General features: G+C 45.3%; 1 protein-coding gene across 1 annotated transcript in view; it reads right to left on the reverse strand.

Moving 5' to 3' along the window:
• Positions 1–10871, reverse strand: part of LOC144689106 (arrestin domain-containing protein 5-like) — a 39849-nt gene extending 28978 nt beyond the window's left edge. The window contains exon 1 of the mRNA XM_078556250.1: positions 10595–10871. Within this exon, the coding sequence (XP_078412376.1) occupies positions 10595–10871 (277 nt within the window). The remainder of the gene's footprint in view (positions 1–10594) is intronic.
• Positions 10872–24496: the final 13625 nt, after the last annotated feature.

Genomic DNA, 24496 nt, shown 5'->3' on the forward strand with positions numbered 1-24496 from the left:
ATTTTCTCCGCACTGAAACTCTCTGCTGGAATCATCTATCTTTCCCCAATTTCAAAATCTTCTTTAAAGCCTATCTCTTCATTCGTGCCTTTGACCAGCTCTTGCTTCTTCTCTGGTCTGTGAAACACCTTGGGGTACTTTCCTACATTAAAGTAGTTGTTGCTGCCTCTATCATTTGCTTCAAAATTTTCTGGAAAACCTGTTCCTTTCGTTTCCCCTATCCTCATCATCCCTTAATTGTTCTTGTTTCTGGCTTTAACTTGCTCTTCCCCTTGTGAGTGCTCCTATATGAGGATGCTATAGAACTGAGACTTGTTTTGGCTGCTTGCATATCACTACAATACTCTGCAACAAAAATAAAAATACCTGGAAAAACTCAGCAGGTCTGACAGCATCTGCGGAGAGGAACACAGTTAATGTTTCGAGTCCGTATGACTCTTCAACAGAACTAAGGAAAAATAGAAAAGAGGTGAAATATAAGCTGGTTTAAGGTGGGGGGGGGGGGGTGGGACAAATAGAGCTGGATAAGGGCCAGTGATAGGTGGAGATAGCCAAAAGATGTCATAGACAAAAGGACAAAGAGGTGTTGAAGGTGGTGATATTATCTAAGGAATGTGCTAATAGGTGACATTAAGGGTAGAAAGCAGGACGGGCAAGGTACAGATAGCCCTAGTGGGGGTGGGGTGGGGGGGAAGGGATCGAAATAGGCTAAAAGGTAGAGATAAAACAATGGATGGAAATACATTTAAAAATAATGGAAATAGGTGGGAAAAGAAAAATCTATATAAAATATTGGAAAAAAGGGGGATCGGAAAGGGGGTGGGGATGGAGGAGAGAGCTCATGATCTAAAATTGTTGAACTCAATATTCAGTCCGGAAGGCTGTAAAATGCCTAGTCGGAAGATGAGGTGCTGTTCCTCCAGTTTGTGTTGAGCTTCACTGGAACATTGCAGCAGGCCAAGGACGGACATGTGGGCATGAGAGCAGGGTGGAGTGTTGAAATGGCAAGCGACAGGGAGGTCTGGGTCATGCTTGCGGACAGACCGAAGGTGTTCCACAAAACGGTCACCCAGTCTGCATTTGGTCTCTCCAATGTAGAGGAAACCGCATTGGGAGCAGCGAATGCAGTAGACTAAATTGAGGGAAGTGCAATACTCTGCCCTGTTCTCCTGTGCTGTTTGCTGTACTCTTGTGCTTGTGTGAACTCTGGTTTTCCTGCTTTTTCCTTCTTGGTCTGTGTTGTTGTGTACATGGAATAGTCCTGCTGCACTTCCAGTGCTGTTACCACTTTGATTTCATTCAGATTTTATTAACACCTTTCAAATGCAAGTCAAAGATTGATTGTTGCTGAGTCATACAAAAGTTGAATTTTAAAATGCCATATTGCTTCCTCTGTTACAGTTCAGAGGCAGATTGCACCTGTGGTAGAGAAACCTTTAACCAGGAGAGCAAAAGTCAGGCAGTTTGTGATCCCTATCTCAGTGCCAAGATCAGATTACTGCTTCTTTAGAAAGTAAGACAATGTTGTAGAAATTGGACCTTGTTGCATCTGTTTTATGAGTGTAACACAGGACCTAACTTTAGGAATCAACATCCTGTGGCCCAAGGGTGCCTGAAAGTGTCCGGTCCAATGTTTAGGATTCCTGACCCTCTGGGAATGACTGGAAGATTCTAGAACTTGGGAGTTCCGATCTAAAGTGCTGCCTCCAGCTGGCTAATCAGAGATTTCGGTTTCCACCACACCGTGCTCACATGAATAACACACAATGTGAGGATTCTATAAATAATTACTAACTGCTAGCCCGATGTTGGAAGCTAGAATCCAGTTGAATTGAATTTACTTTAAAATAGAATCATTTTCAAACCTTTTCCAGGGAGCTTGTCACCACCTGTTACTCAGTGTCGGCACCCACAAATAGTGCAAATAGCAGGAATGGGCTATGAGAATCACAGGGTGGGGAAGGGGGTGGGATGGGAAGGGGAAGACTGGAAATAGGGGCTCAGAGAGAGCTGGAGACATGGGGCAGAATTTTTTTGTCGGCGAGCTGGGGGCGGGGCCCACTTGCCGACGCGAAAATGATGCGGGATGACATAGGAGGGAACCTCCAACGTCATTCCGCCCCATTTAAATATTCAGGAAGGCAGGGGGACAGCGAGATCAGTTGTCCGCCCGCCGACCTGTCAATGGCCAATTGAGGCCGTTGACAGGGTAGTTAAATCAATCAAAGGCCCTGCCCGTCCAACCTTAAAGTTGGTGGGCAGGCCAGGAGCCCCGGCGGGCTTCTGAAAAAACATGAAACCTCATCCACCGGCGGGTTGAGGTTTCATGTTGGTTTTAAAAAACTTTAATAAAGTTTCTGTGATATTTATTAACATGTCCCATCACGTTTGACATTGTCACATGAGGGGGACATGTTAATGATTTTTTAATTTTTCTATTTTTAAACTTTCAAAAACTTTCAGCGCTCTCCCTGAGGCAGCACTTAGTCTCAGGAAGATGTGCGCTCTTTCGCGCGCATGCGTGAAAGAGCGCACTCTGGCAGTTGGGGAATCCCACTCCCCAGGAAGTGCATAGCGCTTCCCGTCGGGCGGCCCGCTGAAGGTCCGCCCACTTAAAATGGCGGCGGGGCCTGTTTCGGCGGCGGCTATCGGCTGCCACCCGCCACCAAGTCAGTGGGGCCCACCCGCCCATCATGGGCAAAATTCTGCCCATGATTCTGCCATTTACACTTTCTGTAGACACATCTTTTGTTTCTTTACTTATCCCTTTACCATTCCCTTTTACTTTGCACCATCAACCCTTTAGTCAATTAATCTCTCCTGCCTTCCACCCTATCACAGACTTTTCCAATTGTACTCTTTCCCATCCTCCCCCTTTCAATGACTGTACTTGCTTAAATCTATTACATCTCTAATTTTTCCCAGTTCTATGAAAGGTCTCCACAGACACTCCCAAACTGCCGCATATTTCCAGGATTTTCTTTTTTTATTAAAGAGTGAATGAAACCTGGGGACTTCACTTTGGGTAAATCATGATAGAAAGAGTGTTTCCACTTACAGTCGAAGGTAGAACTACGGAATAGAAACCAAAGATTTTCACTGGAAGAAACAAGGGAGAAGGGAAGCTTTAATTAGTGCTATTCTCACAAGAACTTGGGTCCCCTGCTGAGTCATGCAGCCACTCAACAGCACGTTCAGCAGTGGGCTGCGTGCTACTAACATTTAAAGTAGCAGGCAGCATGGTGTTTGTGTGCTGCCTGCATCAAAAGGAATGGAAGCAGGTTAATTCTGCATTACAATCCACCCCACCTCTTTTTTGGGGTTATCAAATCTTTGTTTCAAAAGAAATGGGATAAATATTTGACCATAAGGCAGATGTCACACGATCAAACCACCAGGAATACCCCCAAACAGAACTGACAACCCTGCCGGTTGAGTCAGGCCATTTATCATGGATCCAGGGCGGCTGACTTCTCGGCCTTTTGGCTAAGATCAAGTGTTGCAGGGGCGACACCATGGTCCTGCCATGGCAAGGTCGGGATGGAAGGGCGATAACCAATCGCAATCCAAATCTATACCGTGGGTTACCTATCACCGTCCGAGTCAAGGTGAACCACAGCGAAGGAGGATCACCTATGGATCGGGGCTTCTTCACCAGGAGGATCCTGTTGAAGGCGTGCGGCTTCCAAGCTACGGAGATCTTCACCCTGCACGACTCCCGCAAAGGCGGTTATTTTGACGTCACGTTCAAGCGGGTGGCAGACTGCGTCCGGCTCCTGAGGGTGTTCGAGGAGAAGAGAGACCTGCCGGAGATGAAGATCCTGACGGCGGAGCCGCACTTCTCTCTGCCGTTGCAACGGGAACGTGAGGTGATGGTGCATGTGTACAACCCCTTCGTCCCTGTCGCCGACGTGGTCACCTTCCTCACCAGGTACTTCGATAAGGTGGGGAGCGGCACCGAGATTCGAGACGACTTGGGGATCTGGACAGGCAAACGCCTGTTTAAGGTCACGCTAAAGACCGATGGTAAGGGAGCCATTTTCCACCCTCCCTCCAGTTTCGCTATCGGGGGAAACCGTGGCTACCTGGTCTACGCTGGGCAACCCAAGCATTGTCGCTCATGCGGCAAGGCTGGTCATGTGGCGGCCAAATGCAGCGCCTCCCTCTGCAAGATCTGCAAACAGGAAGGGCACCAGACAAAAGACTGCAAACAGGCCAAGTGCTGCAACCTGTGTGGCGAGGCAAGTCACCTCTACAGGACCTGCCCCAAACGCTGCCGTACTTACGCACAGGCAGCCAAAGCCGACCAGGGGGAAGCAGAAGAAAGGTTCCGTGTCACTCCAACCACCAAGGCCCCCAGGGAGCTCAACGGGACAAAGGAGGACACAGAGAGAGACAAGGTGGAGAAAGAGATTGAGGCAACAGAGAGCCAATCAACAGCACTACCCCCTGAACCTCCCAGTCCTCAGGACAGCGAATCAATGGAGGAGGAGGCAGCAGTGGAAAAGCAGCAGGGGGAGTGGCGGACGGTGAAGAACAAGAAAAGTAAGAGGGAGCGAAGAAGAAGCAAAGGCGTTTCCCAGAGAAGCGGCAAGAGGCGTCTCCCATCCGACACGGATGACAAGGGCAGCAGCTCTTCGGATGATGAAGTGCCAGAGCGGCACCGACAGAAGAGGCGGCAAAGCTCCAGGGCGTTGGAGGACGAGACACCCGAGCTCCAGAAAATTGGAGACAACAAGGAGACCAGCGCACCCCAACTTTGCCTGCAACCTGAGGAGGCCAGTGCACCACAGCCCCTGGAATCTGGGAGCAGTGAGGCAATCATCGCACCCCAGCTCCAGGAAGCCGGGAACAGCAACACCCCAGAGGGGGTGAGTTTTGGAGAAGCTTCTCCAGCAAAGGTCATCTCAAAACCCGCTCTCTACGTGAACCTCCAGATGCCACTGGAGCAGAACACGGCCAAGGAGATCTACCTCAGCCCATCCAAAGTGAAGGAATTTGAGCTCACTACGGGTATGAAGGAGCAGACTAAAGGTCTGGGACTCTCAGAGACAGTGGGTTTGGTAGGAGAATAAATGCTTTAAAATGGGTTTAAAGATTGTATCCATAAATGTGCGTAGCATTAAATCTACTACGCGATGTGTTGCGACCTTGGACTACCTAGCCAAGGTCAAAGCTGACCTGTTGTTTCTGCAGGAGTGTGCGATACCGCACCTCAGCTCCTACAGGCAATGGTCACGATGGTGGTCCCACGGGCCATCGATCTGGTCGGGCGGAAACGACTCTCGTTCCTCCGGCCTGGGTATTCTGCTGCGGGGAGGCAACTTCACCGTCTCCGAGGTCAAGGAGGTGGTGGGCGGGCGACTCCTCGTAGCAGACGTAATGTACAAGAACGCTCCACTCCGGTTAATTAACGTGTATGGCCCGGCACAAGGGGCTGAGCGGCTGGAGGTTTTTCAGCAGCTCCCACTGCTGCTGGCGACCTCCAGGCCGGTCATTCTGGGCGGGGACTTCAACTGCATCATCGATGCGGCTGGACGATCCGGCAGGGCCGGAAGCAGATTGGACGCTACGTCCAGATCCCTGATGGAAACAGTTAAGGATGCCAAGCTGCACGACGTCTTCAGCAACCCTGCAGACGGAGCGCAGCGTAGATACACCTGGTCGCGGCCAGACGGGTCCATTCGTTCCAGGATAGACTTCCTGTTTGTGTCCCGTGCATTCACAGTCAGATCCACCGACGTCAAGCCGGTGTTCTTCTCTGACCACTGCCTCCTACTGGCGGACTGCCACTTGGAGGAAGACCTGAGGGTGGGCAGGGGGGCATGGAAGCTAAATGTGCAACTGCTGACCCCAGAGAACATTGAGGAGCTCAAGAGGGATTACAAAGGTTGGAGAACCGTGAAACCCCTCTTTGAGTCCCTGACACACTGGTGGGAAGTGATCAAGGGAAGCATCAAGAGGTTTTTCATCCGCAAAGGCACCCAGAAAGCTAGAAAGGAACAGAGGGAAATGTCCCGACTCCAGGAAAAGATGCAGAATCTGCTCCGGCTGCGGTCGATGGGGGTCGATGTCAAGGAGGAGCTCCAAGAGGTGAAGGGCCAGCAAGCCTCGCACTTTGCCTCGGAGGCCTCCAAGATCATCTTCCGTTCCAGAGTCCGCTCCGTGGAGCAGGATGAGACGTGCTCACGTTTCTTCTTCCAAAAGGTACACAGAGAGCGCTCTGTGATCAGCAGCCTGAAGGAAGAAGACGGCTCAGTAAAGTCATCACGGTCCGACATTCTGAGGATCAGCAAATCCTTTTATGCCGGACTGTATGACGTGAAGCCCACGGACAGCACGGCCTCCCAGTCCTTCCTGTCCTCTATCACGGAGGTCTTAGACCACAGTACGCGGGAGAGCCTAGACAAACCGCTAACTCCTGACGAACTGACTAAGGCCCTCGAGTCCTTCGAGAAGAGTAAAACCCCCGGAAGCGACGGCCTGCCGGCGGAGTTGTATTCGGCTCTGTGGGACTTGATCGGCCCAGACCTGCTAGAAGTGTACGAGAGTATGCTCCTGGCCGGCAGCATGTCAGAATCCATGAGGAAAGGCATCATCACCCTCATCTACAAGCACAAGGGGGAAAGGGAGGAAATTAGAAATTGGCGACCCATTTCACTGTTGAATGTGGACTATAAGATTCTGTCCAAGGTCATCGCCAACCGGGTCAAATCCGCTCTGGAATTGGTGATTCACCCTGACCAGACCTGCTCTGTGCCAGGCAGGAAGATCTCTGACAGCCTGGCGCTGCTCAGGGATACGATTGCCTATGTACAGGACAGGGGTGTGGATACCTGCCTCATCAGCTTGGATCAGGAGAAGGCCTTTGACAGAATATCGCACACCTACATGGGGGATGTGCTCTCCAAAATGGGCTTTGGGGAGGGAATTCGAAATTGGATCCAACTGCTCTACACTAACATCAGTAGCGCAGTCTCAATCAATGGGTGGGAAACAGATAGCTTTCCGATTAAATCTGGAGTCAGGCAGGGCTGTCCTCTCTCGCCTGTCCTTTTCGTGTGCTGCATAGAACCCTTTGCCGAGTCCATCAGGAAGGATCCGGGCATAAGAGGAGTGACGATCCCAGGCAGTGGAGGCACTCAGGTAAAAGCCTCCCTGTACATGGACGACGTCGCCGTTTTCTGCTCGGATCCGCTGTCGGTGCGCAGACTGATGCACGTCTGCGACCAGTTCGAACTGGCCTCGGGAGCCAAGGTAAATCGTGGGAAGAGCGAGGCCATGTTCTTTGGGAACTGGGCTGACCGATCCTTTGTCCCCTTCACTGTCAGGGCTGACGGCCTGAAGGTGCTGGGGATATGGTTCGGAGGGACCGGGGCATGCGTTAGAAACTGGAAGGAGCGAGTGGCTATGGTGAAAAGGAAACTGGGCATGTGGGAGCGACGCTCCCTCTCCATTGCGGGTAAGAACCTGGTCATCAGGTGTGAGGTACTCTCGCTGTTGCTGTACGTGGCGCAGGTCTGGCCCATTCCACACTCCTGCGCGATGGCGATCACTCGAGCCATCTTCCGCTTTATCTGGAGGTCGAAAATGGATCGTGTCTGCAGGGACGCGATGTACAAGCCTCTAGATAAAGGGGGAAAAAACGTGCCCAACATCGCCCTCATACTGATGGCCACCTTTGTGTGTGGCTGCATCAAGCGGTGCGTAGACCCTCAGTACGCAAACACCAAGTGTCACTACGTGCTGAGGTTCTACCTGTCCCCGGTGTTGCGAAGGATGGGTCTGGCCACGCTGCCGCGGAACGCTCCAAGTAGTTGGACCGTGCCGTACCACCTGTCCCTGGTGGAAAAATTTATGCAGAAAAACACCTTTGACCACAAGTCCATCAGGCAGTGGTCAGCACGTAACGTCCTAGAGGCCCTGAGGGAAAAGGAGAGGGTGGACCCTGTGGGATGGTTCCCCGAGCAGACTGTCAAAGTCATTTGGCAGAATGCCTCATCGCCAGAACTTTCCAACAAGCACCAAGACGTAGCTTGGCTGGTGGTGAGAAAGGCCCTCCCCGTCAGATCCTTCCTACACGCCAGGAGTCTCACCCCCTCTGCACGTTGCCCTCGAGGTGGCTGTGGTGGGGAAGAGACCGTTGTTCACCTCCTTGTGGATTGTGCCTTTGCAAAGAAAGTCTGGAGAGAGATGCAGTGGTTGCTGTCGAGGTTCATCCCGAGCAGTTCTGTGACACAGGACTCTGTGCTCTACGGGCTGTTCCCAGGGACACACACCGAGACAAACATCGACTGCAGCTGGAGGATCATCAACTCGGTGAAAGACGCGCTTTGGTCTGCCCGAAACTTGTTGGTCTTCCAGCACAAAGAGTTGTCCCCGACCGATTGTTGCGGACTGGCACAATCCAAAGTCCAGGACTACGTGCTGAGGGACGCACTAAAGCTTGGGGCAGCTGCCGCAAAGGCGCAATGGGGAAGGGTCGCTGTCTAAGACCTTTCTACCACAGCGCACCGAGAGACTGGGAACTGTTTAGAGCCCCTCGGGCTGTACAGATCAAAATGAAAGGCTGTAAATGATTGTAATATTGTTTGTACTGATGCACCTGGTGATACATTTTGTAAAAGTTTAACCTGGATTGTACCCTTGTAATGTTGTTTTTGAAATGGTTTTGAATGTGATTGAAGATTTTTTATGAATAAAGTATATTTTTACAAAAAAAAAAAAAAAAATCCAGGGCGGCTGACTAAAACAAGCATGGGGCTTTTTTCATAGGAACTGGAAACAATGAAACTGGGCGGCACCATTACCAATATCGTTCTGTATCGTTTCAAATCATTTAGCTGTGACTCTTATTCCTTTTTGTCCTACTCATTAAAACCACAATCAGTCACTGTTAGGATTGATGCAATACGTTATGGCTTCAAAGAGAAAAGTCAGTGATTGATTGAATTTCACTTTGAATTTTTTTCAATATTTTTTGGTGTCAGCTATGGATCAGTAGTAGCACTCTCACCTCTAAGTCAGAGGGTTCTGAGTTCAAATCACACTCCAGAGACTTGGGGTGAATTTTTCCGATGGCAGGCGGGCTGTTCGGGAGCGGGTGGGGGCTGGCGCGGAGCCGATCACCGCCCACGATCAGCTGTGCGCTGCCATTTTATGCGGGTGGGCCAATTAAGGCTTGTCCTGCGTAACATGTGGCCGGTAGTGCTCAGTGCTACCTGTGCGAGTGGGAGGAGGATGGAGAATCGGGGCCTGCACTCTTTCACACGCATGCGCGCGAAAAAGTGCAGCAATCTCCCTGAGGCACGGAGCTGCCTTGGGGAGATTGAATGGTTGTGAAAACTTTTCAATAAATAAAGTGAAAATTAATTTAAACATGTCACATGACAGCATCACATGAACTGGGACATGTTTGTGAAGTAAGTACAATGTATTTATTTATTCTATAAAACCTTCAGGAAACCTCATCCCGCCCGTGGATGAGGTTTCCTGAAAAATGCGAAGGCCGCTTGGGCTCTTCGCCTGCCCACCAACCTTACGGTTGGACAGGCAGCGTTGTTAACAAGTTAAATTACTTTTTTAATGGCCTTAATAGGCTGTCGACAGTTCGGCGGGTGCGCAGCCGCCTCTGGCATGCGCCCACCTAACGAAATATTGAAATGACATGTGATGACGTTGGGACACACACCCAATATCATTGCGCGTCATTTTACACGTCGGTGTGCTGGGCCTGCCTCAACACGCTGACAGCAATATTCTGCCCTTGAGAAATCTAGGCTGACATTGCACTGCCAGAGGTGCTGTCTTTCAGATGAAATATGACACCTTGTTTGCTCTCCCAGGTAGATGTTAAAGATACCATGGCACTTTCTTGAAGAAGTGTAGTGGAGTTCTCCCCAGTGCCCTGACCAATATTTAATCCTAAATCAATGTCACAAAAGCAAATTATCTGGTCTTTATCACATTGCTGTTTATGGGAGCTTGCTGTGTGCAAATTGGCTGCTGTGTTTCCTATTTTAGAACAATGACCAAACATCAAAAGTACTTCATTGGCTGTAAAGCACTTTGGGACATCCTGCGGTCGTGAAAGATATATATGAATACAAGCCATGTTTTGTTTATAACACCAAAGCAACCAGCTAAAAATAACAAAAATACTTTTTCATATGTTTTGTTTTGGCTACAATATAATAAAAGCTTAGTGTATACAATAGTGCACAATTCCTTTAAGTATAATACTTCCTGTAAACATATCACACTCTATCACCTTTATTCATAGTCAAATTTATTACAATCAACCCAAATTAATTATAATCTAGGGTAATTTATTTTGCCACTGTCATGTTCTTCGCTTTACAGTAAATAATATCACAGGAAATTTACCAAAAGTCTCAGTGCAATCAACCATCACTTTACATATGTTATGCTCCAGATGTCGCAGTTTAAAACATCAAACTTATATAAAGAAAATAAAAGAAAGGCACGGTGTTTCTTTTCTACCCCCTTACAAAAATAATCCCTTTATCAGGCTGCTCCCAGCTAGTCCATACTGTGGTCTTAAATATTTACCGTATTGTTCCCAACTTCGTACCTGCTCCCCAAAGTGTGAAGATGTGATGAAAATAATCTTCTCTATTACTACAGTGGATTTTCCTGGTGTAATCAAAATTTTCTTCGGATTCCCCAATCCACTCCACAAATCCTTTTCCTGATATCTTTAACTTCACTGAATAAAGGAACAAAGGCTCATTCAGTTCCAAGACAACCTTGCCATCGATAGTCTCACCAGCCAAATAGACTTGATCTTTAAATATCAGTTCCAATTTTGTAACCTTTGGTATGGGAACAAATACGGAAACTGTTCCCATGACAGGGTTGGGCCTTTGACCGAGTGCCCCAGATACTGACTGTTCACTCTGGATGCCTTGAGAAGCAGTTTAGGAGCTCCTCCGTTCAAAGGTCAAGGATGATTATGATGTCACGAATGGAATGACAAATGGCCGCACAGCATTAATAGTTGAATGCTCTTTTGTTGTGTAATTACTTACCTGATGTCACAGCTATGGCATCAAAAATCACTAATGGAAATCATTTGCAGTGCACTTTATCTGTATTATTTTAATGAGAGACTGATAGTTTTAATCAAGAATTTGTTGCTATCTTTTTCATAGTTCTTTACTGTTCATATTGTTAGATGACGGGGATAGTTTTGTGCTATAGATTGTTAGGATGAGATGGGGAGGAGCTGAGTGGCACCAGTTTAAACTCTCAGTTGAATGAAAGAACGAAAGAAAGATTTGTATTCATGTAGCACCTTTAAGATCTCAGGGCATTTTTCAGCTAAACGTTTTTTAAAAATTTTGAATATTTTGTAATGTAGGAAATGCAGCACCTAAATTGTGCACAGCAAGGTCCCACAAACAGAAATGTGATAATGACCGGATGATCAGGATTTTTTAGTGATGCTAGTTGAGAGACAATAAGTGGCCAGGATACCTATGAAATGTCCAGACGCTGCACTGGAGTGCCAGCCTGGATTACGAGCTCAAGTCTCTTAAAGTAGATTTAAAAAGGCACTTTATACAGTGCCACACAAGAAACTTGTGAACAAAGTTATAATGGAATAAAAAGGACAGTAGCAACATGGATACAGAATTAGCTAAGTGACAGGAAACAGAGAGTAGTGGTTAATGGATGTTTCTTGGGCTGAAGGAAGGTTTGTAGTGGAGTTCCCCAGGAGTCAATGTTGGGACCTTTGCTCTCCCTGTTATATATGAATGACATAGACCTTGGTGTACAGGGTACAATTTCAAAATTTGCGGAGGATACGAAACCTAGAAGCATTGTGAACTGTGAAGGGGATAGTGTAGAACTACAAAAGGACATTGATAAGTTGGTGGATAGGGTGGACAAGTGGCAGATGAAGTTCAATGCGGAGAAATGTGAAGTGATTCATTTTGGTAGAAAGAACATGGAGAGACAATATAAAATAAAGGGTATAACTCTATAAGGGATGCAGGAACAGAGGAACCTGGGTGAACAAGTGCATAAGTCATTAAAGGTGGCAGGTCAGATTGAGAGCACGGTTAATAAAGCATACAGTATCCTAGGCTTTATTAACAGGGGCATAGAGTACTATAGCAAGGTTTTGTTGAACTTATATAAGATACTAATTTGGCCTCAGTTGGAGTATTGTGTACAGTTGTGGGCACCGTACCTTAGGAAAGATGTGAAGGCAGAAAAGATTCATGGAAATGGTACCAGGGATGAGGATCTTCAGTTATGGAGATAGGTTGGAGAAGTTTGGACTGTTTTCCTTGGAGAAGAGAAGGTTGAGAGGGGATTTGTTAGAGGTATTCAAAAGCATGAGGAGTTTGGACAGGGTAGATAGGCAGAAAATGTTCCTACTTGTGAAAGGACCAAGAATGAAACAGCACAGATTTAAGGTATTTTGCAAATGAAGCAATAGCAACATGAGGAAACACTTATTCAGACAGCAAGTGGTTAAGATCTGGAATGCATTGCCTGTGAGTGCAGCAGAGTCAGGTTCAAGCGAGGCATTCAAAAGAATGTGCAGGGTTATAGGGAGAAGGCAGGGAAATGGCACTCAGTTAACTGTTCATTCGTAGAGCCGGTGCAAACATGATGGGCCAAATGGCCTCTTTCTGCATTGTAACAAATCTGTGATTCTGTGAAGAACACATAGAAGAAGCAAAAAGGCAGTGCAGTATAATGCTGTGTAAACTAATCCTCTAAATCAGGGTTTCTCAATCGGAGGTCCATGGGAAGATATTAAGGGAACTGTCTCTAAAATGATTTTGTATTATTTCTAAAAGGATTTTACATTGACTTTCTATTGCTTTACGCTCGTTGTTCTCTGGAAAGTATTAGTGTCAATGATGTGGTTTCCTAGAATCTATTATTTTTCAGTGAATGGATGTGGGGTTTAAAGGATTAACAATCCCCGCCAAGGATCAAGGTCTCAGCCAGAGTTTTGTATGTGTATTTAAAAGAGACAAAGAGGTCCATTTGTGCAAAGACAGCCTGCTGCCCATGTGTGTGAGGATGCAAGGTTGGGGAGCACCAAATGTCGCTGTTGTAACTGAGTGCAGCTCCAACGACACTCAAGAAGCTCAACACCATTCAAGACAAAGCAGCCTGCTTGATCGGCACCCCATCCTTAAACATTTACTCCCTCCACCACTGGTGCACAGTGGCAGCAGCGTGTACCATCTATAAGATGTAGTCCAGCAACTTGCCAAGGTTCTTTTGTCATCATCTTCTAAACCCACAATGTCTAACATCTAGAAGAACAAGGGCAGCAGGCATGTAGGAACACCACCACCTGCAAGTTTCCCCCCAAGCCACACACTATCCTGACTTGGAAATATATCACTGTTCCTTTGCTGTCGCTGGATCAAAATCCTGGAATTTCCTTTGTGGGTGTACCCACACCATATGGACTGCAGCGGCTATGAATGACTAAAGTAAAAAAATTAACAGAGTAGGGTAGATGGAAAAATCGGTTCAATGCAGAGAAATATAAACAAATACTTTTTTGTGAAAAAGAATAGTAAAAGTAAATATAGCCAATCATTCAGATGTGCAATGGATCCAAGGGTGCTGCTACATTGATCTTTGAAGTCAAGAATGTGAATAGAAAAGACTGTATAAGAAGCAAGGAGGTGGGGTTTCTGAATTGGTATAAGACATTGGTTAGACAACAGCTGGAGTATTGTGTACAGATGGGCACCCTACCATAGGCACGTTGTAGCAACATTTCCAGAAATGAATAGTTAATAATTATAAAAAAGGGGCCATAGACTTAAAATTATCATTATGCGAAAAGGGAGCGTTGTTACAATATGGAATGCTTGACCATCAAAATAGAGATAATAACATCATTTTAAAAGGGAACTGGTTAGATATTTGAAAAAATTTAATATGATATGGAAAATAGGCAAGTACTTTACACTGGGCATGCTCCAAAACATTCTGCATCATCTATCAGGGCTAGTTGATTTACGCTTTAACCTTAGTCATAGAATCATGGAATAATACAGAACAGAAGAAGGCCATTCAGGCCATCATGCCTTTGCCAGTCTATGGTACAATAATGCAACTAGTCCCACTCCCTTCATTCTTTCGCCATTGCTCTCCAACATTTTTCTTCAAGTATTTATCAAATTCCCTGTGGAAACCTACAAGATGGAATCTATTTCCACCACACTTTTAGGTAGTGCATTCCAGATCACAATTCACAGTGTAAAAAATTTGTGTCGTCTCTAGTTCCTTAGCCAATCATTTTAAATCTGTACCCTCTGGTTACCCACATTTCTGCCACTAGAAACAGTTTATTCTTGTTTACTGTATCAAAACTATTCATGATTTTGAACACGTCCATTAAATCTTCACTTAACCTTCTCTGCTCGAAGGAGACCATCTTCTCCAATCTTTCCATGTAACTGAAGTCTCTCGTCCCTGCCGCCATTCTAGAAAATCTCTTCTGCATCCTCTCTAAGGCCTTGACATTCTTCCTAAAGTGCAGTGCCCACAATTGAACACAATGCTCGGCTGACAGTCATAGAGTCATAACGATACAGAAGAGATCATTCAGGCCATCGAACCAATGCCAAACAAGTTTTTTTTATATATAAAGCTTTAGAGTAACTTCCTTGCTTTTGTACTCTCTGCCTTTATTAAGAAAGCCAAATGCTTTAGAACAGGCATCTCAACTGTCCTGCCGCCTTGAAGGATTTACCACCTCCAAGCCCCTAAAATTGTACCATTTAAGTTATATTTCCTCTCCTCATTCTTCCAACCAAAATGTATCACTTTATAATTTCCTACATTAATTTTCATCTATCATGTCTACCAATTTCACCAGTTGGTCTATGTCCTCCTGACATGTGTTATTCTTATTTCTGAGTTTCATGTCATCTGCAGACTTTGAAATTATGCCTTGTATACCCATGTCCAGGTCATTAATATGAATCAGAAAGATGACTGATCCCAATACCCAATACTCTGCTTTCTGTCCCTTAGCTAATTTCGTAATCACACTGCCAATGTCCCTTTAATTTTGCTAACAGGTCTATTATATGGTACTTATAGCACTTTGTCAACAAGTTAAGGAGCACCTTGAACACAATGAAATATCCCAAGATGCTTCACAGAAGCATTATAAAACAAAGTATGACACTGAGCCATAATGTCAGATGATTGAAAGCTTGGTCAAAGTGGTATATTTTAAGGAGTGTCATAAAGGAGGAAAGCGAGTAGAGAGATGGAGAGGTGTAGGGAGGGATTTCCAGAGCTTGGGGCCTAGGCAACTGAAGGCATGGCCACCAATGGTGGAGCAATTATAATTGGGAATGCACAGAGGCCAGGATTACAAGAAGGCATACAGTATATCTCAAAGGGTTGTGGGGTTGGAGGAAATTTCAGAAATAGGGAGGGGCAAGGACATTAAGGGTTTGAAAACAAGGAAGAGAATTTTAAAATCAATACGTTGCTTGACGGGTCAGCGAGCACAAGGGTGAAAGGGGAACAGGACTTGATGCAAGTTATTACATGGGCAGCAGAGTTTTAGATGACCTCAAGCTTATGGATGGTTGATTGTGGGAGACCAGGCAGGAGCACATTTGAATAGTTGAGTCTAGAGGTAGCGAAGGGTTTCAGCAGCTGGTGAGCTGAGATGGGGCAAAGTCGAGTGATGTTATGGAGTTAGAAATAGGCGGTCTTGGTGGTAGCATGAATAAGGTGGGATGTTCATCTCAAAATCAAATGTGACATCAAAGTTGTGAACAGACTGTTGACAGGGAGGGGGGATGGAGTCAGTAACTAGGGAATGGAGTTTGGAGCAGGAACTGAAGACAATGGCTTCAGTCTTCACAATATTTAATTTTAGGGAATTTCTGCTCATCCAGTACTAGATGTTAAATAAGCAGTCTGATCATTTAGAAATGGTTGAGGAGTTGAGAGAGATGGTGGTGAGGTCAACTTGGGTGTCACTAGTGTACATGTGAAAACTAACACTATGCTTTTGGATGATATCATCAAGGGACAGCAAGTAGATGAGAAATAGGAGGATTGCAAAGGATAGATCCTTGTTCGGGGGGGGAGAGCGGCGGTGAACAGCAGTGGTAATGGTGTGAGAAGAGCAACATTGTAAGTGATTCTCTGGCTTTGATTAGATAAGTAAGAATGCAACCATGTGAGAGCAATCCCACCCAGCTGGATGACAGTGGAGAGGCGTTGGAGGAGGATGGTGTGGTCAACTGTGTCAAAGGCTGCAGATAGGTCAAGAAGGACAAGGAGGAAAAGTTTACCTTTGCCACAGTCACATAGGATGTCATTTGTGACTTTGATAAAAGCTGATTGGTACTGTGACAGGGCATGGGCAGATATCTTTTGCACTACAATTGCACTATCCTTGTCAACTCCCTTCATTACTTCATCAGAGAACTCAACTAAGTTTATCGAACACGATATGTCCTTAACAATTCTATGCTGACTTTTACTTATTAGCCCATTCTTTTCAATGCCGATTATTTCTGACCTGGGCTATTGTGTTGTTTTCCCTCTAACCAATGTTAAGCTGACTGGCCTGTAGTTGACACATTTATACCTCTCTCCTTTTTTTAAACAAAGATATAACATTTGCAATCCTCAAATCCTCTGACACCATCCTCATATCTAAGAAGGATTGGAAGATTGTAGCCAGAGTCTCCTCAATTTCCGCCCTTATTTCCCTTTGCTGCTCCACTTTGTGGACTGAAGACCCTCTGTATCCACTTTCATCCAATCCAAAATCGCTCCTACCTCCTCTTTTATTGCTACATTGGCAGCATGCTATTCTCTAGTGAAGACAGATCCAAAGTCTAGGGTTGGAGTGGTGATCTTGGAAATAATAAAGGTACAATTCTAAACGGAGGTGCAGTAGCAGAGGGAGCTGGGTGTATATATGCATAAGTGATTGGAGGTGGCAGGACAGGCTGAGAGAGCAGTTAATAAAGCATACAGTATCCTGAGCTTTATTAATAGGGGCATAGAGTACAGGAGCAAGGAGGTTATGTTGAACTTGAATAAGACACTAATTCAGCCTCAGCTAGAGAATTGCATCCAGTTCTGGGTGCCACACTTTGGGAAAGATAAGAAGGCATTAGAGAGAGTGCAGAAAAGATTCACGGGAATGGTTCCAGGGATTGTTATGTAAATTCAGTTATGTAAATAGATTGGCGAAGTTGGGACTGTTCTCCTTGGGGAAGAGAAGTCTGAGAAGAGATTTGATAAAGGTATTCAAGATCATGAGGGTTGATAGGGAAAAGCTGTCCCATTCGTGGAAGGATCGAGAACGAGAGGGCACAGATTTAAAATAATTGGCAAAAGAAGCAAAAGCAACATGAAAAAATTTTTCACACAGCGAGTGGTTAAGGTCTGGAATGCTGAGAGTGTGGTGGAGGCAGGTTCAACTGAAGCATTCAAAAGGGAATTAGACAGTTATCTGAAAAGGAAGAACGTGCAGAGTTAGGGGGAGAAGGTGGGGGAATGGCATTAGGTAAATTGCTCATTCGGAAAGCCGGTGCAGACACAATGGGCTGAATGGCCTCCTTCTGTGCTGTAATAATTCTGTGATTGTCCATACGGTCAAGTGACTGGGAAGGACAGGATAAGGGAAAGATAAGCAGACCAGGACTAGCAATTACTAACTGACCTGTAGAGGGACATGGTTTAGAAACTGGAGGGTGACAGCACAGAAAATTTATTCTGTCTCTTTCCATTATCAGGAGGGCAGCAAAAACTGTCACGCTGATACAATTTGATTCTACCTTAGAGATTGAGCAGAGTTATTTTGCTGAGACATTCATCAGCTCAATGGGGCTATAATCCACCTGACGTTTGTGTTTATCTTTGTGGAAGCTGAGTAAAATTGCTAAGCCATTATTAACTCTGTTAGGTTTCATTAGAGCTAAGGGCTTGCTGGTGTGTTCCATTGCTTTGAAACTCTAAAACAACATTTGTACCTTTCGACAGGACTAAGACAGCTGTCATCCCAACGTTACTGTCTCTGCTTTGGGATTCAGTAAAGCTACCAATTTGCTGATGAGTACATCTGTGTTGGGACACAACAGAGCTCTCATCCTGTTGCTATACGCCTCTGTGATCTGCTCAGCAACACTATCATTATTCTTTCACAGTATGTTTGTGCTGGGACTTGGCAGAGCAGTTATCCTGCTGTTGTGAATACGTGTTGGAGCTCAGCATAGTCTCTATCCTTCTGCTGTACAGGTCTGTTGTATGCTGCTTTCTCAGAACAGCTATTCATTTTGCCTTGTTTAGTAGGTTTTTTTGGCACTGATCAAGCCCAGAAGAGATATAACTAATGTGCAATCGAAAATATTCACCGATTAGGAATGTGTGGGAATAAGTGACCGCAGACAGAAAATAGGTTTGGGTTTCCTGTTTCCAAATTGTTTAGGGGAAATATTCACTTATCAGGTATTCACTTGTGTAGAATCAGCTCAAAGTGACCTCCCCGAAGGCAAAAAAAAACACACAGTACTGATTCTATATATAACTAGGCACAGACTGCTTACGGATCCCATATGTTACTCAATCATTGACTAAACGCCATTGTGAGATGTGAAGTGTGCAAATCCTGTTAGCCCGAAGTTCATTGTGCTCCCTTGGATCACATTCCACATCCCTTCTCTTACAAAGATAAGTACAGCAGTGAAGAGAGCGCCTTTAATCTGCACAGTGAAATACAAGTCTCTTCATTAGTTCCACACAGGCCACGCTCATTTCACAAAGTTCTGATTATTTTTCATACTTCTGCAGCTGACAGACAAGCTTCTTTCTGAGATGCTCGGGACTCTGAACTACCATTTGTCCCAGTATCATATAGTTTCGAGGGGCTTTTATTTTGCTGGGAAAATAGAACTGTACATTTTCATAACGGAAGCCACACACAGACAAATCTAAACAATAAGGGCCCATTCAGGTTCTGTAAAGCGTGGCCTACACATTTTACTTTCTATAGTTTCTGTTGTAGACTTATTGCTGCGCTGGCAAAGGAAGTGAAACAGAAAAGATTCGCTGAAAACTCTAAAACAGTTGGTTTTTAATACCGCAACATCTTAACCTAATAAAATTAGGAGAAATCACCGTCAGTTTTAAAAAGAAAGCATAACAATTTTAACAACTGAGATTGAGTGAGGAGGGGTAAGGGAGACCAGATGTTTTTTGCTTATGTTTTCCCCATCACGCCCATCATTTTTTCTAAGAGACCCCTGCCGTGACATCATACCTTTTGCATCCTAATCGAATGACTAGTCGTTTTGTGAACCCAGTCAGGGAGTCCAACAATCCACTGGACACTGGGAGATCCCAGAAAAAAAAGCAAGACTTGCATTTATAGACCGTCTTTCATAACCACTGGACGTCCCAAAATGTCTTACAGCCAATGAAGTATTTTTGAAGTGTAGTCACTTGCAATGTAAGATGTACAGCAGCCATTTTACACACAGCAAGCTCCCACAAGTAGCGAGGTAATAATGATCACATAGCCTGTTTTTGTGATGTTAATTGAGGAGTAAATATTGGTCAGGACACTGGGGATAACTTGCTCTTGTTCAAAATAGTGCAATGGAATCCTTTATGTCACCTGAGAAGGCAGATGGGTCTCGGTTTAATGTCTCATCCAACAGTGCAGGACTTAATCAATACTGCGCTGGAGTGTCAGCCTTGATTTTTGTGCTGAGGCCTAAGGGATGGAGACAGAGGTGGGTTTGGAGGGCTGGCATGGTGGCAACATTTTTGTTACTGGCTAGCGTGCCAGTCTGCTGCCATGTTCCCACCGCGGGTCAAGTTTCAGTGAAGCAGCTTTTGGGGGGCTGGGGGGTGGGGCGGTGTGATAGCTACCCGCCTGCCATTGGTGGTTAGCCAATTAAAGTCTCAATTGAGGGCACATTACATACCATCTGAAAAAGGGCCTCCTGATGTGGCTGCAGCCTATGTTGGGATAGTTGGAAGGCTGGCGGTCTCCTTGGGGGGGTGGGGGGGGGAGTGCAGTGGCACATCCTGTAGAGCAGAGCAGCATGGATCCATTGGGCTATGAGGGCCACAGGCCAGCCTGTGGAGGGGGCTCCCTCCTGCAATGATGATCTGGCAACTGCGGCCACAGTTTGTTTTGTTGAATTTCCAATTCTGCGGAGGGCACCTCCATATTGTCCATGAGGTCCTTTGCCTGCCTCAGCAGTTCCCACCTCTCCCAGTGGGGCTGCTGCCTCTCTGGATACACCAGCTTCTGGAGAGCCCATCTGCCAACCTTAATAGGACAGCGAATGCAGAGACAACCAATTAGGAGGCCACCTCCGGGAAGTGTGTGCCGGGTGGGGGGCATGCTTCCAACAAGTGTGGGCTCGGGACCCCCATTTGGTCCCATTATTGGGTCCCCAAAGCCTGCAGTAAGACCAGCCCCTAGAATGGGACTTGAACCCACAACGTTCTGACTCAGAGGTGAAAGTGCAATCAACTGAGCTCTGGCTGACAGCTGAACCCGATCTTAACTCTATGTTTACACGTACACACTATCCAATAGGAAATTTTCCATCGTGCCCGGGAATGTCTAACATTACCTCGTTCATTCTGATGAAAGTTCATGAACATGAAACCTTGACTCTGTTTCTCTCTCCACAATGTAGTCAGACCTGCTGAGTATTCCCATAATTTTATGTTTTAATTACTCCATTCAATCCCAGAGCTACTCACAGTCAAATCTCACAAACTGATTCACTTGAACATTCAGTGCCAGCACCATTTGTGCTTTGCCTTCCTTGCAAATTGTTCAGTAAATGTAATGCTCGGGTCTCCATATGCTGAACAATAAAATCAGGCTTGATTAATTAAACAAATAGGAATGAGCTACCTATTCCAACTACCACCAAGGCTTTTTTGAAATCATAAAATGATAGGATGATACAGCTCAAAAGGTGGCCCATTCTGTAAAAGAGCTATCTAATTAGTCCCACTCCCCTGGCTTTATCTCATCGTGTTGCAAATTATCAATTCCATTTTGAAAGTTATTTTTATAATCAGCTTCCACTACACTTTCAAGCAGTGCATTCCAGGTCATAGCAACTCACAGCGTAAATGTTGCCTCTGTTTTTTTTTTGCCAATTATGATACTTTAAATCTGTGTCCTCTGGTTGTCTACCCTTCTGCCACTGGAAACAGTTTCTCCTTATTTGGTCTAATAAAACCCTTTATGATTTTGAACACCTCTATTCTTACAGGCCTCGACAGGCAACATAGGAACACAGGAGCAAGAGTAGGCCATTCAGCCCTGCTCCACCATTCAAACAGCTCATGGCTGAACACCTACCTCTACGGCATTTTTCCCCACTATCCCCATAACCCTTGATGCCATTAATATCCAGAAATCTACCAATTTCTCTCTTGAATATACTCAATGTTTGAGCTTCCACAGCCCTCTGGGGCAGAGAATTCCAAATATTCAGCACCCTCTGAGTGAAGAAATTCCTCCTCATATCAGCCCTAAATGGCTTGCCCCTTATTCTGAGGCTGTGTCTCCTGGTTCTAAACTTGCCAGCTGGGGGAAAATCCTATCCACATTTACCCTGTCGCGCCCTGTAAGAATTTTGTAAGTTTCAATGAGATCATCTCTCGTCCTTCAAACTTCTAGAGAATACAGGCCCAGTCTCCTCAATCTCTCCTCATTAGCCAATTCCGCCATCCCATGGATTAGCCTGGTGAACTTTTGTTGCACTCCCTCTATGGCCAGTATATCCTTCCTTGGATAAGGAGACCAAAACTGTACACAGTACTCCAGGTGAGGTCTCACCAAGGCTCTATATAATTGCAGCAAGACATGTTTACACCTGAAGATCGTTAGATGCAGGAAAGATGTTTGTCTTGGCTGGGTGGTCTGGAATGAACCTTTGGAATTCTCTACCCCAGAGAGTTGTGGAGGCTCTGTGATTGAGTATGTTCAAGACAGAGATCAATAGATTTCTAGATATCAAAGACATCAAGGGATATGGGAATAGTTCAGGAAAATGGCGTCAAGGTAGAAGATAAGCCATGATCTAGTTGAATGGCGGAGCAGACTCAAGGGGCTAAATGGCCTATTCCTGCTCCTATTTCCTATGTTCCTATTGAGTCTCCTCTTAACCTTCTCTATTCTAATGAGAACAACTTAATCTTTGACTCTACACATAATTAAAGTCCCTCATCAGTGGTACAATTCTTGTAAATCACTCTCTCTAAGTCTTGACATCCTTCCTATTTTTTGAAAATATGATTTTCAACTTTCAACTGACTGGAAATTTTGCAATTTGAACTGAGACAGAGCAAACTGCTTAAAATTCAAGGCCACATTCCAAGGTGAAGGTGAGAAACCAACAAAACACTTTCAGAGGAGTGTGAAGAGAAAGACATTTCCTCTAATCCAGATACTCATCAAATCTCATAACTGTCTAAAGAAGAGACATTAAAAATGCAATGTACTGGATATTGAAACAATGGCTGCTGCAAACAGACACACCCAAAACATCTCGGAAATACACAATGGATGAAGCATTTCAAAGCAAGGTTGCCATCATGAGAGAGATTGCAAGTGACACAGATGGTGTCAAGAAAGTCTTCAGCAGAGGAAACAAGCTGAGGGCTGCTCCCTCTCTTCCCTTTTGGAATAAGTGTTGCCTGGTTCGAGAAGCCAACTCTACCAGAAACCTACCAGCAAACCAAGATCTCATAATAATTGCAACAGCTTCTACATCTGGCTGCATCCAAGAAACCAGCTAAACCAAATCATCTGCAGCATTTAAAATCTATGTCTCAAGGACAATCAAAGGACACTGAACCATATATTATTTCACCATTTTTAAAAACTGGACTCTAAATCCCTTATTTCTGATATCTGTATGTGTGTGTGTGTGGGCCCGAATGGTTGTATGAGGGCCGAACACTTGATGTCGTGTTTTTATTATTTTTCTCAGGTTTAGTGGTTCATAAATTTGCTCTTTCTTTGGTTCAAGAAAGCCTTGTTTGATCGACTCATTATTGCTCACAGATTAAATAGTTAAATACTTTCTGATTTGGAAAAGGTATATCCTCATGAAAATGAAACTTAAACCTTTGTTGTGACCAACTGAGGAGGTTGAACAGAGGGGAGCCAGGTCACCCCTTCTCACCTGGAATTAGAGTGGGGAAAGTAAATTGTTCCTTCAAAAGCAATTTAAAAACTGCAAAAAGTTTTCTTGGGTCTGTAATACTAAAGTGCTAAAATGTCCACATCCGATGTCAATGCTTTCATAGAACAGGATGAGATAATTGGCGAGAAGTTAAAGACACTGTCCTTGGAAGAATTAAAAGGTGTAGCTATACATTTAGAGGTGGAGTTCTGCCCGAAAGCCAGAAAAACAGAAATTTTGAAACAGGTGGCGAAACATCTAGGGATGGAAATTGAGGACACTGAAGCAGATAAATTAGCGGCAGAGAAATTAAGATTGGAGCAGCGGAAATTGGAACAGGAATTTGAGGAAAGGGAAAAAGAGAAAGAGAGGCAAGAATTGTAAAGAGAGAAGGGCAGGAAAGGAAGGAGGAGAGAGAATTCCAGGAAAGATAAAAGGAAAGGGAGCTTCAATTAAAACATCTCGAGCTGAGAGGGAAGGATCCCACTGTGCCCATTGAAGAGAATGGTGAGGGGTCCACTCCTAGCTCAGATCTATGGGCTAAGGTATTCAAGTTTGGCCATTTAATCCCCAACCTTGATGAAGAAGAGGTGGGCACCTTCTTTATATGTTTCAAAAGGTTAGCGCAGCAGTTAAAGTGGCCACCCCAACACTGGTCCCTGTTGTTCCAGAGTAAACTGACAGGAAAAGCTCATGAGGTTTACTCCCTCTTCCCTTTGAAAAGTGCAACAAGCTATGAGGCAGCAAAAGGGCTATATTAAGTGTGTCCCAGTTAATGCCGGAGATGTACTGTCAGAAATTCCATAGCCTCAGGAAATAGCCTGACAAGACGTACCTGGGATTTGAACGGCTTAAGCAGCTCGCTTTTGCCCAGTGGGTATGGGCGCTTAAAATTGAGGCCACCTATGAAAATCTTCGTTAAATAATTCTCCTTGAGGAGTTCAAAAACTTCATACTCTTCCCAATAAAAACACACATATAGGAACAGAGAGTAACAGGCGCCAGGCAGGCAGCAACCCTGGCTGATGATTATAAGCTGGTCCACAAACTCTCACCCCAAAAGAAACCCTTCTCTCGTCACTTCCAACCAATTGAGGAGGATAGAAGGTGGGAGAGTGATAGGAAACTGAGCACCCATGGGAGAGAAGGGACAGCTGGAAACACAGGGGGGCCCTCCTCAGACCAGAAGGAATAGTGCTGAGAAGAGGAGTGAGGCTAAGAAGCCTGTGTGTTTTAACTACCACAAGGCAGGACATCTCCATGTTGATTGCTGG

The sequence above is a fragment of the Cetorhinus maximus genome, chromosome 13, assembly GCF_964194155.1.
Source record: "Cetorhinus maximus chromosome 13, sCetMax3.hap1.1, whole genome shotgun sequence".
Taxonomy (NCBI): Eukaryota; Metazoa; Chordata; class Chondrichthyes; order Lamniformes; family Cetorhinidae; genus Cetorhinus; species Cetorhinus maximus.